The sequence below is a fragment of the Mustela nivalis genome (genome assembly GCF_964662115.1).
Source record: "Mustela nivalis genome assembly, chromosome: 10".
Taxonomy (NCBI): domain Eukaryota; kingdom Metazoa; phylum Chordata; class Mammalia; order Carnivora; family Mustelidae; genus Mustela; species Mustela nivalis.
In genome coordinates this window covers 12,731,839-12,749,576 of record NC_139029.1, presented here as the reverse complement: position 1 = coordinate 12,749,576, position 17,738 = coordinate 12,731,839, and the positions used below count along the sequence as shown (strand labels likewise).

Here is a 17,738-nt window from a genome sequence, read left to right as displayed (position 1 = left end):
AAGTTAGGAGGGTAATGGACTTGCCTGGGGTCACACACTTTGGCGCCAGCAGACGAAGAGTTACAGGTTTACCCTAAAGAACTTATTGTCTGACTTGTGCCTGTCTCCCTCTAGCCCGGTGGCTTCACCATCGAGATCAGCAACAACAACAGCACTATGGTGATGACAGGCATGCGGATCCAGATCGGGACCCAGGCCATTGAACGGGCTCCGTCGTACATTGAGATTTTTGGCAGGACCATGCAGCTCAACTTGAGTCGCTCCCGCTGGTTTGACTTCCCCTTCACCAGAGAGGAAGCCCTGCAGGCCGACAAAAAACTGAACCTCTTCAGTGAGTCGCCACCCCCTGGCATGGCCTCCCCTTCTCACTTCTCCATGGCTGTCTGGTATTCTGGGAGTCCTCTGCTCTCTGCTGCTCAGTGGTCTCTGCCGTCCTCAACGTCTGAACTTCCCTGGAGATGGCCAGGGGAGGGGCGTGCTGAAGAACGGGAGGGGTGAAGACCGGGCAAACCCTGCCTCTGCGTCTGCTTTGGTGGGCCTGGCTCAGCTTTGCCAGCCTGGCTGCCTACGTGGGTGGGCAGAGAGGAGGCAAGGGCAGTGCATGAAAGCAGCAGGTGTTCTTAAAGCACAGATGAGGGCCTTGCTCACGTGCCTCCTCGAGAGGGATGTGTAGTAGCGCCTGGGCTTGGTGAACTGTCGAATACTTTAAACCCTCGGAGAACAACTCCCTGAGCCTGTCAATAGCCTGGCGTCTTCCTCTGCCATTTACTGACCGCCTGTCTGATACTCTTGCTCCTAGAAATAGCTGCTGTTAGGATGAATGATGATTTGTGTTTTGAACCAAGCTTAGAGCTCTCTGGGGAGTGGAAGCTGGGGGATGCAGTGCCCTGACAGCACTGGAAGAGTCCTGCTGTGATGCTAAGGGGCTCTTTTTTTTTTTTTTTAAGATTATTTATTTATTTATTTGACACACACACAGAGAGAGAGAGAGAGAAAGAGATCACAAGTAGGCGAGGGGGTGGGTGGGGTGGGAAGCAGGCTCCCTGCCAAGCAGAGAGCCCAATGCAGGGCTTGGTTCCAGGACCCTGAGACCATGATCTGAGCTGAAGGCAGAGGCTTAACCCACTGAGCTACCCAGGCACAAGGGGCTCTTCTGAGAGCTGGACTTCCTAGGCCTTTGGTCAGTGGGACTGTTTCACATATAGTCAATGTCTCCTCAGGGTTCAAGTGCTGTTTGAGTCACAGGAGACAAGGTTCCTCCCTGATGAAAATTGGTGGGATTTGCTACTTTGCCCTCTTGGTCTGGTCTCTGTTTTGGAGGCGCTCACTTTGGCCCTGTAGGGGACGTGCTTCCTAGAGCTCCTCTCACTTGTTGCAGTTGGGGCCTCGGTGGATCCGGCTGGCGTCACCATGATTGATGCTGTGAAAATTTACGGCAAGACCAAGGAGCAGTTTGGCTGGCCTGATGAGCCCCCGGAGGAGTTCCCTTCTGCTTCTGTCAGCAACATCTGCCCTTCCAACTTGAACCAGAGCAATGGCACTGGAGACAGTGACTCCGCAGCCCCTGCCACCACCAGTGGAACTGTCCTGGAGAGGTACCCGTGCTGGCAGGGGTCAGCCCTTGTCCTCGCCTTTACGTAACCCCTCTCCCGGCACAGCCTGTTCTGAGAGAGTAGCCTCTCGCAACTACCCCTCGTGTAGCCTGTGAGTTTCAGGTCGTCCCCCAGCAGCCCAACACCCTGTCTCCTTTGTGAGCACAGAGCCTGGCGGTGTGCTGAGAGCCATGGGATCCTAGTCGGCCTGGGGTGTCTGTGCCTTCTCTTAATGCTTAGGCACCCTTTGGAGGAGCCAGAGGTTGTGGAATAGAAGATGCTTAAGTCGCCGCTAGAGATTTGGGTCCAGTCTTGCTGAAATTAGAGGGGAGAGTCTTCTGTTCCTTCTGATGTCATCATCTTCTCTTTGCAGCGGCCACTTAGGTGGTGATGGCACTGCTGGCCAGATGCTGGCTGCAGCACCTACAGCAGAGTTCAGAGCCTCCCCGGGCTCCCCCCAGTGGCCTTCTGAAGCATTGCGCTTGGCTTCTTTGTGCTAGGCGGCTGCTGGTTTGCCGTGATAGATGAGGCAACTCATGATGTAAGACGCTGAGTTTCTTACATCCTAAGTCAGAAGAGTAGCCTGGCTTGAAATCACTGCCTCCTACCGTCAGACTGCCCCCTCCCTTCTCTCTCTCTCTCTCTCTCTCTCTCTGTTTCTTTTCTCCCCCCCTCCCCTGTTCTTACATTGTTTGCTTAGGATGTGTTTCTAGGTTTCTCTGAGCTTCACATTTTTTTCCTTTTTTTTTTCCTTTGCTTCTCCCCCAAGTTCTGAAACTGAGTCCCTAACCAAGCTGGACCGGTTAGTATGCCCTCTTTCTTTTCTCTGCACGGGTGAGTGTGTGTCAGAGAGCAATGTAACCAATGGTATGGCTTCGCGTTGATTCTGCTTCTGTGGAAGAGTCTTCCTGCTTCTTTCTGTTCTGGTCCTTGCATGGCTGCAAAGCTATCCTGTGTAAGAGTGGAGTGTGTGGAGGGTTGTACGTGCACACTTGGTGGTAGCCGCTCCAGAACCTGCTAGCTCTCTCTTCCATACCCCGTCCCTCCACTCCCTCTCCACAGTGGGTGAGAAGGAGGCGGATGTGGGCAGTGGGATGATGGGAAAATCCTAGCATCTGACAAGTCAGCGGAGAGCTTGTTCTGCCCAACTTCGTTTTATGCCTCAGGCCCCTCTTCCCTTGCTCTTGGTTGCTCTCAGCTACCCCTTGACCCTTTTCTCTCCAGCTGCCTTCTCCATACCGTTCCCTTTGTGCCCGGAGCCTCGGCAACCTCAGGATGCTGGTCTTCTCACCATGGCACAGTAAACTCCCAGGAGTAAGCCCTGAGGAGCATGTTGCTAGGTGCCCTTTAACAGCGGGGTTTCCAGTTCCTTTCCCAGGAGATAGTGGCTCAGTTTTCTAAAGATGCTTTGTTGTGCCCTGTGAATGTTGGCAATTGGCATGCTCCTGAAAACAGTTTGTTTTCTCCCCATACTTAACGGACTTACGGGAAGTGCCTTTGTGCATTTTCTTGGAGACATACGTAAAATATAATGTGTACCTTCCCAGTATAAGCAGATGGTTTTAACCTTTCCCTTTGCGTATCCTTTTGCCTCCTGATCTGTGGGCACCTGAGCTTTGGGTCCCATTGCATCAAGACTGTTAAGCCCCTCTCAGTGATCCCTGCCACAGGCAGCAGAAGGAAGCACACTTATCCGCTTTGAGGAAGAAAAGCCCTGTCTTTCAGTTACGGATTATGAACATGGCCTTAGGTTGATCTCCAAGTGGGAGCCAGGTTTCTTCTGGCCTGTAACACAAGGAAACGATATGCATGGTGCCTGTGGCAGGTCTTATTGTGCTTTGATTCTGTATTTGGCATTCATTAGCTATCCCCAAGGTCCCCCTGACTATAGTTTGCACAGGCTAAAGCACAACCAGAGAGAGGGGTGGTGGTTGTACTCAATCCAGCTTTTCTGTCTCCCTAGGCTGGTTGTGAGTTCTTTAGAAGCCCTGGAAAGCTGCTTTGCTGTTGGCCCAATCATCGAGAAGGCAAGTGACTTTTTCAAAGCGCATGGGAGCTTTCCATAGAGGCAGGAAGTCAGTGCAATTATCAGAGGCCCGAGGCCTTGCAGCTGAAGAGTGTTTATAGCATGATCTTGATTTGCAAGAAAGTTCCATAGAAGTATATAGCTTAAGGTCTCTGTCCTACTTTTGGGGGATCCATTGTGAGAGTGTTTCATGGACTAGGATGAGTGCTGGCAAAAAGAACAGTGTTTCCAGGAGTCGTAGGCTTGGACTCAATTCCTGCTCTTGTCTTGTGGGAGGATTGTAATTTCTGAAATTTTTCATTTTGCTCTTAGCAGTTCATGTGGCATAATCTAGCCCTTGTGGTCTAGAAGAGAGGAAGGGGGAAGGGCAGCGTGTGCACAGTTAGTTCTGCATGGATTTGGTGGGGTCAGCGTTAACCCTGCTGTCTTCTGCATCAGGAGAGAAACAAGAATGCAGCTCAGGAGCTGGCCACTCTGCTGCTGTCCCTGCCAGCACCTGCCAGCGTTCAGCAGCAGTCTAAGAGCCTTCTGGCCAGCTTGCACACCAGCCGCTCGGCCTATCACAGCCACAAGGTAATCGTTCCCTCCCTGGATGCCCTCTGTAGCAGGGCAAGGTTTGGAAGTTTTGGTACTGGGGACAAGCCAACTAATGGGCCACTGGTTTGCATTGATTTTTTTTGTCACTAGTAGGAGCCACAAGATCTAAGTGAGACTTGTTTCTCTGGAAAAGAGCAAGGGCAGGGGAATCACTGAGGTCCCTCCTCCAGCTGTGGCACAGCTCTCGCTCAGGTGTCCTCGTTTGTGAGGAAATTGCTGAATGTTTGTTGGAGAGATTCTGAGGGGGAGATCTGGGGTCGGGGGAGGGGGTTGGGTCTCACTTATACTGAGAGTGGGGGCTGAGGGCAGTACGCTGGGCCAGTTGCCATAGATGGGAAAGGTGACTGTTTCAGTTCCTTGAGGAAGAAGCCAGCAGCCCAGGTGCCTCGGTGAGCTTTTGTGCCTCCAGCCCAGAGGCTTGCAAAATGCAAGTTTAACCTGCTGAACCTCTTGAGGGATGGCAGGTTTAGAAACAGAGTCCTTGGGCGATAGGAACTTGCAGAGAAATGGCTCTTCTACTCTAGCAGAATCATCTGGGATGTTACAATTTTAGAGAATCAGGCGGTTCCACATTTTCCCATTGTACTTCAGTACTTAATGACTTTCGAATTTTGTGCCTTTAATGTTTCATGATTTAAGAAGTTTACCTGTACTGGACTGCTTTGAAGACTTGTTCCAGGTAGTTGGCGGTAACTAACCTGTTCTCCTGAGAGGAGGTGGCCATCCTGATGACCTGTCAGCTGTCCTTTCCTCCTTGTTTTAGGTATTAACTCTACCCAGCCCTTGCTTTTGGTTCATCCCCTGCGATCCTTTCTTATAGGATCAGGCCTTGCTGAGCAAAGCTGTGCAGTGTCTCAACACATCCAGCAAAGAAGGCAAGGATTTGGACCCTGAGGTCTTCCAGAGGCTGGTGATCACAGCTCGCTCCATTGCCATCATGCGCCCTAACAACCTTGTCCACTTTACGGAGTCCAAGCTGCCCCCAATGGAAACAGGTGAACTTGGCCTACATGGTCGTGGTCCTGAAATCTGCTTGATGCATCTTCTATACCTTCTCCTCCTCTTCTTGTTGTTTCTGGCCTCTGCCCGACTGCATGCTGTGAGATGGGTTTTACTCTTGTCTTTGTACCTTGTAGGGCTTTTGACATTTAGATTTTACCATTTAAGCAAATACTTTTCTTACTGCTTACCCCTTGGAAAATCTTGAGTTTATTTAGTGCTCTGCATGTCGGATATAATCTGTCTCTGAACTACCTATCTCTTTGGGATCTTCAGGGCAAAGCTAAGCTTTGGCCCGGTTGCTTTAAAAAAATAGGGTCAAATCTTGCTTTCGTGCTATTCTTTGGCCAGTGTTTTCTTAACATTGCTGTGGGCTTTTGAGTGCTTGATTGTGTTTCCTTGTCTCTCCTCATGTTGGCTGGGTACCTGACTTGTTTTGCGTTATCACATAGAGCTTATTGATGCCTTTACAGTTCTGTTACTTGCATACTCCCATTTGCTGTTGTCGTATGGTTCCTCCTCCTGATGTTCTTATCCAGGAATTATGTCAGAAAAATCTCAGCTGTTCCCCTAGTTTTTAGAAGTTGAGCAGTTGGACCTGAAATCCCTGAGTCTGCTGTAAAGATCCTGAATGCTCCCCTTTCTACTTAATTCTAACATACAATGTTTTCTGTGATATTCCTTTCCCAGACTGTTTTTTTCCTAGATGTGCCTGCTGGAGTCTAGGGATAGTTGGCATATTGATTGGGGCCCCACTTGAAACTCCCTCCCCAGGCAAGCTTCCTTGACCTGAGTTAACCTTAAAACAAATTAAATTCCATGTCCGATTTACCATCGTTAATCATTTTCTTTCTCCTGTTCTATTAGAAGGAGTGGATGAGGGGAGAGAACCTCAGAAGCAGCTGGAAGGAGACTGCTGTAGTTTCATCACCCAGCTGGTGAACCACTTCTGGAAACTCCATGCATCCAAACCCAAGAATGCCTTCTTGGCACCTGCCTGCCTGCCAGGTACCATATTTAAAGGGGTCGTTGAAGCCCAGTCTGAGTTCTGTCTTCGAACAGGCTGAATCCTTATCGTTTTGCTTTATCATCTGTCTCTTCCAGAATTAACGGAAGATCAGTGCATTCTTTTAGACACAGGAGTTATAGCAGTGTGGCAGAGAAGTGGGATTTTCTGGTACTGTAGCTCCTCCTGTGGGGTTGAATATTTCACATAAAGAGGAATTTTTATGTTCCTGTGTGTCCTCAGTGGTAGTTATAAGTGTTTTAAAAGTGTTTTGAAAGCTTGGGCAAAGCCACTTCAGAAGGTGAGAGTGAAGCATCACCTTGAGAATGTTTTATTTCCCAGCTACTCCTGTGTTTGGCATCTGACTTCTCACTGTCCAAAGCTTAAGTGGAAAGGTAAGGATCCGAAGAGCAGTCTAGGAAAGTAGAGCGAGCCCTGGTGCCCATTTGTGTTTGAGGTTGCTTGGGCAGTCAACCTAAAAGGTCAGAAGCCGAGTTTATCATCACCTAAGGTTTGGGGATTGTGGGGAACAAGTACAATCTGCTCACCTCTTCACACTTTCCTGCCCTGTCTTTTGATTTCCAAGAGTAGAGAGTTACTTATTTCTGTGAAGCAGGATACCTGCAAGGGCTTTTGAGATTGTTTCGGAGATGAGGAGGCGTTAATATAGCAAGTGACAAATAATGCTAACAGCCTACAATCTGTATGTGTGTGCTGTGTGTGCACCTTTCATTTTTTTGTTAGTCTGACCTTTATGTGGGGATCAGAACTGGCACTCACCTTTATTCTAGATTCTCAAGTAGCTGGACGTTTTCCTACCATGTTTTCCTCCCCTGTAGGCCTGACTCATATCGAAGCTACCGTCAATGCCCTGGTAGACATCGTTCACGGCTACTGTACTTGTGAGCTGGACTGTATTAATACAGCAGCCAAGATCTACATGCAGATGCTGCTGTGTCCTGTATGTATCATTCATCCCAGATGATTTTGTACTGGTCTGGGAGTGTCTAGAAATTTTTCTTTTAAACAAGTTTGTCAAATTAATGAAATACAGTAGAAGGTTGTGTGAAGAAAGTTTTTAAGTGTTGATAAAAGCTTTATGATCTCATTCATTCCATGCAAGGGAAGGGTTTGAAATGGAGATGGGTTTTGTTTTTCTTGTTCGGTGCTAAATCCCAAGGGAATGTACTGGTGGTTGCTGTGTTGTTAGTGCTGTTAGTGTTACTTAAATGAGCCTGTGAATGAACATCATCAAGATGCATTTCCAGGGACGGTGTCATAGAGGCGGAGCGTTAGAAGTACTGACTTTAGCCCAGTGCTTAAGATGAATCTGCTATCCCATGAAAAGCCAGAATCCATTTGTGGAGAGCCAGTGTGACCTCAGTAGCAAATGACCTTCCTCTTACCAGGACCTGAGATTCGGGGACATGGGGGAAGGGTCTTACCTATGCCACATCAGGAAGTGGGATTAATACTGAACTTGGTCAGCACAGTTGCAGGTGAGGGTAGGTAGAGAGATACTTCACATGTGTGTCAGTGATTGGCCAGAAAAGAAAGTCCTTTATAGACTATTTCATGAATTACAAATGTAAAACGTAAGCATGTTTTTGTTTGTTTTTAACATCAGGATCCTGCTGTGAGCTTCTCTTGTAAACAAGCTCTAATTCGAGTCCTAAGGCCCAGGAACAAGCGGAGACACGTGACCTTGCCCTCCTCCCCTCGCAGCAACACTCCAATGGGTAATGTGAGGTCTGGGTTTAGGCTTGTGTGTGCATGTGGTGGGGCTGGGGGAAAGGGAGGTATAGCCTTAGGAGGGATTGCTCATGTGGACCAAGGTCCTGGAAACTTCTGTTTATGTATCCATTGTTTTTACCCTACCTTATTCTATGAAGAATTTACGGTGACACTTAAAAATGCATATGGTAAGTAGAATAAAAAAAAAATTGAGGCCATAGGAAAATAAAGATGTAATAGTAAAAGCAAGTCAAGGATGCAGAAAATGTCTTTTTTATTTTTTAAGATTTAATTATTTTAGAGAGTGCGTGTATGCACATGAGCAGCGGGAGGGACAGAAGTCGGGGGGGTGGAGAATCTTAAGCAGACTACCTGGCTGAGCATGGAGCCTGATTCGGGACTCCATCTCATGACCCTGGGGTCATTACCTGAGCCAGAATCAAAAGATTTGGACACTTAAGCAGCTGAGCCACCCAGATGTCCCTGGTGCAGAAAATCTCTATCATGAGATTCTTGATGTGTCTCGTGTTATTGCTAAGTGAGGGTCTTCTCTTCGACTGAAAGCGTCCCAAGAGCTTATAGCAAAATTAAGAATAGTCACAAAAATAGGGGCGCCTGGGTAGCTCGGTGGGTTAAGCCTCTGCCTTTGGCTCGGTTCATGATCCCGGGGTCCTAGGATCAAGCCCCACATCGAGCTTTCTGCTCTGCGGGGAGCCTCTCTGCCTACTTGTGAGCTCTGCCTGTTAAATAAATAAATAAAATCTTTAAAAAAAAAAATAGTCACAAAAATCACACGACCATATTTTTTGTGGCATAAAAAAACTCTTCATTAAGGGCCAGCTTTGCTGCGTAAGGGGTAGTAGCCCCAGTGAACTTAACCTACAATTGGTTTGATAGCAAATATCGCATGAGATTTCCCTCCTGATATACTTGCACATAAGTCAAGGGCATAACATTGAACATTTTAGTTAAAGCAGTTTTGCAAAGTATCTGAATGTCAGCATTATTATATAACTCTGTGTTGTTTAATTTTGCTCCAGACGAAATTTCCACCACAAGTCACATGTGTAATTTTTAATTTTCTATTAACCCCATTATAAAGAGCAAAGAGATTATATTTGGCATATAAAAAAAATACCATTTTAAGGGAGTTAATATGAAAAATTAATGAGAAAGATTCCCTTTTTTGGGGGCGCCTGGGTGGCTCAGTTGGTTAAGCCACTACCTTCAGCTCAGGTCATGATCTCAGGGTCCTGGGATCGAGCCCCGCATCAGGCTCTCTGCTAAGCGGGGAACCTGCTTCCCTCTCTCTCTGCCTGCCTCTCTGCCTACTTATGATCTCTCTCTGTCAAATAAATAAAATTAAAAAAAAAAAAGTGTTGCCTTTTCTTTTTAAAGGATTTTATTTATTTATTTGAGAGAGTGAACGAGAAAGAGAGCACATGAGCAGGAGCAGAGGCAGAGGGAAAAGCAGGCTTCCTTGCCGAATAAGGAGCCTGATGCAGGACTCGATCCCAGGACCCTAGGATCATGACTTGAGCCGAAGGCAGACGCTTAACTGAGCCACTTAGGTTCCCTGAAAAATCTTCCTTTCTGTAAATTTTTTTTGCACTGCTTTTAGAGTCTAGTGGGTAGTTTACACTAAAACCACGTCTCCACTTGGACTAGCCACACGTGGCTGGGGGTACAGTTGCAGATCTAAAGGAACGTGTGCAACTTGGTGGTCTTCTATAAATCTTCCTTGAATATCATTTGTTGACATAAGCTTGAGTTAGGCAACTGTGTATGCTGCGAGAAGCTTGAGTACAGGGAGTGGTGTTTCCAGGCGGTGGTCGCCTGTTTTCACATCCGCACAACCCAGTGAGTGGAAGTTGAGGGCTCCGCCCTCTCCTGACAACTAGGAGTCTAGCCCTGACTTCTACTTTATGCGGAGGGCTTTCTTCACACAGAAGCCAGCTTGGGCAGGACTTGCAGTGGTGTCCTGCAGCTTCCCTACGATGGTTTTACATTTCAGTTCTTGTTCTTCTTGTAAGGATTATGTAGCGTGGAAACAACTACACTGACCCAGTTATCTTGGATGGGAGTAAAATGATACTCTGAGCTACCATGACATCACAGATAAACATCTCTGGTGTATTATTTTCCTGGTCTTGCCTAAGGTCTCCTGGGAGTTGGCAGGAGCTCATGGGGTCTCCTGGTTTTTATCTCTCTGCCCTTGGAAATCTCTTGGGAATCCAAGGTTTTTTTTTTGTTGTTGTTTGTTTGTTTTGTTTTGTTTTTGTTTTTGTCACATCATCGGCTATGGGAAGGTATTTTCCTAAGGGGACAAACTATCACTGCCAACCCCATCTTCCCAGATCCTGCTGGGTCCAGGAAGTGGGAGGACAAGGCTGGGATGACCTCGAAGCTTCCCTCTGAAGCATAGGGCTCTCACTGGTAGCTTGTCTCGGGTTTGTGTTGCTTTGTGACTTATCGCACCATATGCCAAGGGAGGAAAGAACAGGCATCTTCAGGTGACTGGGGTTTCTCTGACTCAGGAGACAAGGATGATGATGACGATGATGATGCAGACGAGAAAATGCAGTCATCAGGGATTCCGAATGGTGGTCACATCCGTCAGGAAAGCCAGGAACAGAGTGAGGTGGACCATGGAGATTTTGAGATGGTGGTGAGTCTCTGGCAGCAGGAGAGGGGAAGACGAGTCTCACAGCTCTCTTCCGGCTCTCACTCTGTGCACCTGTAAAAGCTGCCGTTTACCATGGGACACTGACAGAGCTCTCTCTCTGCAGTCTGAGTCGATGGTGCTGGAGACAGCCGAAAATGTCAACAATGGCAACCCCTCTCCCCTGGAGGCCCTGCTGGCAGGCGCAGAGGGCTTCCCCCCCATGCTGGACATCCCACCTGATGCAGATGACGAGACCATGGTTGAACTAGCCATTGCCCTGAGCCTGCAGCAGGACCAGCAAGGTAGAGGCCATGCCAGGAACAGAGCCGCCCGGTGGCCTTGCACAGCAAAGAGGGTTTGGCAGTTACTGATACCCAGCTGACTTAGCTTGTCCCCAGATTTGGGGAGAGGTTGATCTGGGTGAGAGCTGTTCAGAGACACAGGTGGAGAGTGAGAGGGACGTGCTGGGATTTGCTATCTGGGAGTCCGTCTCCTCATTTCTGTTAGTTTGGTCTTTGGGGATTATTTCCTCCCAAATGTGTTAGATTACTCCAGCCTGTGTCTTGCCTGAGCTGAAGGAAGCCTTCCACCATGTCTGTAGCCAAACTTGGTGGGTAGACGGTGGCGGCTGTTGATGAACTTCCTCTAGGCCAGAGGGGGTCACACGCTGGTGAGTTTAGGCTCCCGAGGGCAGCAGGTGGCCAAAGCAGCGCTGTGGAGGGGGATTGGAGGGAATGCTGTGCTCACTCTCCACTTGTTTCCCAGGCAGCAGCAGCAGTGCCCTGGGCCTGCAGAGCCTGGGGCTGTCCGGCCAGGCACCCAGCTCTTCCTCTCTGGACGCAGGAACCCTCTCTGACACCACAGCATCAGGTAACTGTCCACAGCAAGGAGCACGGCTCAGGGCCCCAGGACCCTCCAGCCTTGTTTCCAGTGCTGTGAGAGTGGAACGGGCAGCTGCTTTGACAGGCCATTCTGGACTTCCTGCTTCTGCCTTTGCTTTAGAAATATGGGCATGGAGGGCACAGTGCTGCAGCTTGGCAAAGGCGCTCATGGCTCTGCTTCCTCACACTTTGCATGCTGCCTGGCTCCTGCTGGTTCCCAGGGAGAGGCCAAGAGAGCGGCTTGCAGGGTGTAGGGGTGCAGTGACAGCTTTTAGGGCTCTTCACCAGAGTCTGGACAGTTTAGACAACAGGAGCAGGGAGAAGTAGAGCTCGTGCCATGCACTGTTTTCTCTTCATTTACAAGTAAAAGTGAAGCTGCACGAAGCCGAGTCCTGCCTCATGTCAGCGTGGCTCACCGTCAGGGCTGTGAGCTTGGGAGGTAGTGGTGTGTGGACAGTTAAAATGCGTAGTAACTCTTCAGATGTCGTTTTGTCTTTGCACTCAGTCTCTTTGCTGATCTGGTAAAGGAAAAGAAAATGTCCTGAGTAGAGAGTTGGACCAAATAGAGGAGGAGGGAACACGTGAATGATCCCCTGGAAAATCACCTCCTGAGGAGTGGAAGGGTTGGGTTAGAGTTTTCCCGAGTGCTGCTTCCCTGTGTTTCTTTCTTCTTTTCTTCCCTTTCTTTCTCTTCTCTTGGGAGTGTTACTCTGGGTAGAAGAGAAAGGGAGACATTGGCTGTCCCCTCTCACCTGCTGCCATGCGTGTCGCTTTCCTCACTTCTCGTTAGCTGTTGTCCCCTAAGGATTGGAGGTGGCTGTCATGCTGTGCCGATTGTGTTCTCTTGTGCTCTGTGGCTGTCTTGGCTTTCCTCCCCCATGTATTTCATTCAGCATTTTCCTCCTGTCTCAGCTCAGCCCTGATCCTGGATGCTGTGGCTGTCTCTGGGGGATTTCCTTGCTTCACTCTTAGTGTCTAAGGAGGATGATGAGGAGGGGTGAAATTTCCCCATGAGCTCCCCTCTGGACCACCTGACCAAACCAACCAACCAACAAACCAACAAGGTTGATTCAAGAGCTCATGACAAATGATTTTCTACCATAAGCACAAATTAACTGCTTGCAAAACAAATCTCATTAAAATTGAGAGTCCCATGCTTTGGTCATGGGTAGTTTCTGATCTCAGCAGGTGTCAGTAACACCTAGACAGTGGTGGCCATGGGGCATTCTAGCTAAAACTGAGCGTCCAACTCACAGATTGTCGTTGGATCTCTGCGCTGCTTGCACTATAGTGTAGCAGCAAAGGAAATGCCCAGCAAGCTGGGGTTTCCCTCTGTCTCAGTACTGTTTGCAATGCTCCATGTGTAGTGTTTGTTCCTGTTGGTGATGAACCAGCAAAGCAGATCTTTCCCTTTTTCCTTCGATGACAGGGTGTATAAACTGCATCGTGTCCTCTGCGTTGTGTGGTTTGATGCTGTCGCCCCCAGGAGGGGTTTTTTACCTGTAACAGCTCTCGTTACTCTCTCAGCTCCAGCCTCGGATGACGAGGGCAGCACGGCAGCGACTGATGGCTCCACCCTTCGGACCTCCCCTGCTGACCACGGTGGTAGCGTGGGCTCGGAGAGCGGGGGAAGCGCCGTGGACTCGGTGGCTGGCGAGCACAGCGGTAATGTGGCTGGAGGTCCTGATCTCCTTGGGCAGGGGTAGAAACGCACTAGGAATCTCTCACTGGCTCCTGGGATTGATGTCAGCAAAGGGAAATTTTGAGGGCTCACTGAAAGTCTGGTGGGATTAACTTGACCTAAATACTGGAGTTTCAAATGTTTAGTGATAGGAGCTTAGGCATGACGTGGTTAATGTTGGAACATTTTACAGGCAGATTTTAATTGTGTCTTATTGGAAGAAAGCAAGGATATGTGTTATCCCAAATCAGGAGTAATCTAAAATAGTTATGGTATAACCTTGAAATCCATCATACTGTGGCTTTTGTCCCCGCTGTTGGGGGAAGCTGTCGGGCAGTCTTCCTCTTAACATAGCGGGCTGCCTTCACTGTCTGCGGATGACACGGTGGGGCTGTGGAATGAGGAAGCATGCCGTTTTGATTTGATCTTATAAACCAACCTGTGGTTAAAAATCAGATAGCAAAATATTTTAGGGAAGGGATTAAGAGTAGCTGATAATTCCTAGATTCCCGAATCAGTGTACATTTCCCCTGGGTTAGGGGATGGAAATGCATCAACAGCAGAGGTTGTTCTTGTAGGTGGATCTTACCTACCACAGAAGGGTGAGGGGCTGCCCTGAGAGTCTTGTAGCATGGTGCTCTGGGGCCAGAATCTTGAATTCAGTCCTTGTTTATTCTCTTCTTCACAGAGAAGAAAAAATTCTCTGAACAGGTGTCTCTGAACTATTGCTGACTTCAGTGTGTATTGGATTCTGTAATGCTTGAGGATTTGATTTACACTTTTTTTTTAACCATTTCCCTCTAGTATCTGGCCGGAGCAGTGCTTATGGTGATGCCACAGTGGAGGGGCACCCAGCTGGACCAGGCAGTGTCAGCTCCAGCACTGGCGCCATCAGCACCACCACCGGACACCAGGAGGGAGATGGCTCCGAGGGAGAAGGCGAAGGGGAAGGGGAAGGCGATGTCCACACTAGCAACAGGTTAGGACCTGGTCATTTGCAGTCAGGAGGCTATGGGAGAGTGTTTCGGGAATAAGGTGATGGAGCAGTTGCAGGAGGTGCAGAGATGTTAATAGTGTATTTTTGTTTTTTGTTTTTTTTTTTTTTTTTTAGATTTTATTTATTTATCAGAGAGAGAGGGAGAAAGCGAGCACAGGCAGACAGAGAGGCAGGCAGAGGGAGAAGCAGGCTCCCTGCTGAGCAAGGAGCCCGATGTGGGACTCGATCCCAGGACGCTGGGATCATGACCTGAGCCGAAGGCAGCTGCTTAACCAACTGAGCCACCCAGGCGTCCCGTATTTTTTTTTTTTTAATATGCAGGTAATAAACTCAGGAAACGGTTCAAGATCGTAGGAAACATTCTAGGCCTGTCTTCTTTGTCCTAATTAGAGTTACATCAAATTAACTGTGGAGAGAATACAACATGTTCCTTCTCTTAAGGCCCCTCAATATCCCTTATTACTGTAAAGTGATTGTCTTGAAAACTTGTATCCTCCTGCTCAGCTCTCTCTTGTTTCATCATTCCCCATAAACTCACTTTGTAGCATTCTCTTTAGAAGTGGCACTCTTCTAGGCTCAACAGTGATGGCTATTACATATATGCTAGAAATGGCTCCTTGTTCAGTGTGTCTACAAGGTAACAGAGAAATAAGGCAGACCAATTACGTCTAGAAATACCAGTGGGAGGGCATTTGGCAAACTGGAAGTAATCTATAAAATCCTGCTCCATCCCCTTCAAGAAATTCTGGTGGTGGTTGCCACTGGATTGGTGGAGTGAACATAGCTGTTAACTGAGAAGGGGAGACTGGAGAAACACATTTGCGATCTAATGTTTATTAAATTTGTTGAGGCCCCAAATTTTCACATTAGTGCAGTGCAGAAATAACTAGCATTTTGGATTCTATGATTTCTATCCAAATAAAAGGTCATTGAAACTGGCAGGCATAAGACATTTTCAGAGGACTTCAAGGAGTGTCTCCTATACTCCCTGTTTCCTACTGCTTCAGCTTCAGTTCTTGGAACATCTCTTGGATGAGGGTGACCTCTGGCTCCACTAAATGATGATATTTTGATGGAGTCTGTTTTTTAACATTTTACCATAAAGGGGTTTTTACTTAATCTTTTTCTTTTTCTCTTAACAGGATGCCTAGGTTAATTCCATGTGTTTGGAGATGTGGTCTTTGCGATTTTTTGTTTTTTGAAATTTATTTAAAACATTTTTAATCCAGTCTGCCATTGCTTGTGAATTCAAACAGTTAAGTTCATTTGTGATAAGTGTTAATTACTGATGAATTGAAATTTATGCCTACCATTTACTTCCTGCTGCTTATTTGTTTTGCCTGTTTCTGTTTTTTTGTCTTTGAAGTCCTCTTTTGGGTCAGTTTGCTATGTTTTCCTCCCTTTTTCTTTTCTTCTTTCTGCCCCTCTCCTACATTTGCAGGTTGTTCACGGTTTCCAGTCTTTGGTGGTTACCCTGGTCATTCAACATGTACATTTAACTTACCAAAACTAAATTTATCTCACAGTTGCATCTTCTTCCTGCATAATATAGAGGACCTTGGAGACTTGATCCCTTCTTATCAATTCAAGCTGTTATTTTTGTGTGTTTTAATTCTTTTTCAAAAAAGGCTTTTGAAGCTTTTTCAAGGTACTATTGCTGTTTTGTACAGTTTGTGTGGTCAGTGTTTGTTCATGTTTACTCACATGCGTACCATTTTCTGTGCTTCATATTTGCCCGTGCGCGTCAGACCTTCTGTCTAGGATCATTTCTTCTTGAAGTGCGTCATTTAGATTTTCCATGAGGGAAGGGGCACTACTTATAAAATCGCAAGTTTTCTTAGTCTGGAAATGTTTTCATTCAGCTCACATTTTGTGGGCATGTTGTTGATGGGTATAGAGTTTTGTGCCAGTAGTTTTTCTCCCCACAAATTGAAAATGATATCCACTGTTACTGCCAGTGAGAAGTGACCTGCTGTCATAACCGCTGTTTATTTGAATATAGTGTCCTTACTGCTGCTTATAAGATCTTTATTTAGGATATAGTTCAGATGGATTTCTTTCTTTCTTTTTAAGATTTTATTTATTTATTTGAGAGAGAGAGAGAGGGAGAGAGGGAGCAAGAATGTGTGCACCCACGATTGGGAGGTGGGAGAGGGAGAAGCAGACTCCCCGCTGAGCAGAGACCCATGTGTGGGGCTGGATGCCAGGACCCTGAGATCATGACCTGAGCCAAAGGCAGAGGCTTAACCGCTGGAGCCACCCGGGCGCCCCAGGATAGATTTCTTTATATTTATTCTGCTTCAAGAGGGACTCCGGAATGTTTGGGTTAGAGTCTTTTATTCTAAAAATTGCTCATCTTTTAGTCTCCTTAGATATTGCTTCTGCCTCATTTTCTATCATTTTTCTTCCTGGGACTCTATTCACATAGTTTTACTATCATAGTCTTTTTTCCATGTCTCATGGTATCTTTTTTTCTTTAAAAAAAAAAAAATTACTGTGCTTAATTATTTTTGGCTTCTTAAGATCTATTTGAGTAGCGGGGATAAAACATGAAATAGAGGGCTCCTGGGTGGCTCAGTTAGTTAAGCGTCTGACTCTTGGAAGCAAGAAAAAAATTGACGAGTTTGTGTGATGTCGTTGTTAGTACACCTGTAAATTCTTGTAAAAACTCAGCAGTGGAGTCATCTGGTTCTGGACTTTTTTTTTTTTTTAAGATTTTACTCCTTTATTTGACACAGATATATATCACAAGTAGGCAGAGAGGCAGTTAGAGAGAGGGAGCCTGATGCAGGTCTTGATCCCAGGACCCTGAGATCATGACCTGGGTCGAAATCAAGAGTCAGATGCTTAATCAGCTGAGCCACCAAGAGCCCCTATAATTTTTTTTAATCATCCTTTTAATGTCTTTAGGGTCTGTAGCGATATACCTTTTTTCATTTTTAATGTTGGTAACTTATATGTATGTTCTTTTTTCAAAAGTCAGCTTTGCTTGGAGTTACCAACTTTATTTAGAGGGAACCAACTTTGGCTTTTATGTTTTATGTCCTTTCTTCTGTTTTATTTCCATTCTTCATATTTCCTTTCTTTGCTTAATAAGCTTTTATGGTACCTTTTGAGAGTTAATTTTTTCTTCTTTTTTTAGCTTAATAAGAGAAACTTGAATCACTGATTTTAAACCTTTCATTTTATTTTTTAAATTTTATTTATTTATTTTTTAAATAATGGGTTCTTTTTTTTTTTCTTTTCTTTTTAAGATTTTATTTATTTATTTGACAGACACCACAAGTAGGCAGAGAGGCAGGCAGAGACAGAGGGGGTGGCAGGCTCCCCGTTGAGCAGAGAGCCCGATGTGGGGCTCGATCCCAGGACCCTGAGATCATGACCTGAGCCGAAGGCAGAGGCTTAACCCACTGAGCAACCCATGCATCCCAAACTTTTCATTTTAAATACGTATTTAAAACTAGGTATTTCTCTCTGAACTTACCTTTAAAGTCTGCTTTGGCTGTGACTCATATATTTTGATGTGTTGTATTTTTATTGCTATTCAGTTAAGAATGTTT

General features: G+C 46.7%; 1 protein-coding gene across 13 annotated transcripts in view; it reads left to right on the top strand.

The window, feature by feature from the left end:
- The window catches only part of UBR4 (ubiquitin protein ligase E3 component n-recognin 4), a 134,168-nt gene that overhangs the window by 59,504 nt on the left and 56,926 nt on the right, over positions 1-17,738 (top strand). Inside the window, exons 48-62 of one of the 13 annotated variants that reach the window (XM_082684447.1) lie at positions 115-331; positions 1,379-1,595; positions 2,362-2,394; positions 3,556-3,619; positions 4,057-4,191; positions 5,036-5,210; positions 5,905-5,988; positions 6,085-6,222; positions 7,060-7,181; positions 7,848-7,959; positions 10,492-10,622; positions 10,744-10,921; positions 11,385-11,489; positions 13,028-13,165; positions 13,986-14,160. In XM_082684447.1, coding sequence (XP_082540573.1) covers positions 115-331; positions 1,379-1,595; positions 2,362-2,394; positions 3,556-3,619; positions 4,057-4,191; positions 5,036-5,210; positions 5,905-5,988; positions 6,085-6,222; positions 7,060-7,181; positions 7,848-7,959; positions 10,492-10,622; positions 10,744-10,921; positions 11,385-11,489; positions 13,028-13,165; positions 13,986-14,160 — 2,024 coding nt within the window. Of the gene's footprint in view, positions 1-114; positions 332-1,378; positions 1,596-2,361; positions 2,395-3,555; positions 3,620-4,056; positions 4,192-5,035; positions 5,211-5,904; positions 5,989-6,081; positions 6,223-7,059; positions 7,182-7,847; positions 7,960-10,491; positions 10,623-10,743; positions 10,922-11,384; positions 11,490-13,027; positions 13,166-13,985; positions 14,161-17,738 lie in introns of all 13 variants that reach the window. The other 12 variants (XM_082684448.1, XM_082684442.1, XM_082684450.1 and 9 more) reach the window with 12 other exon arrangements.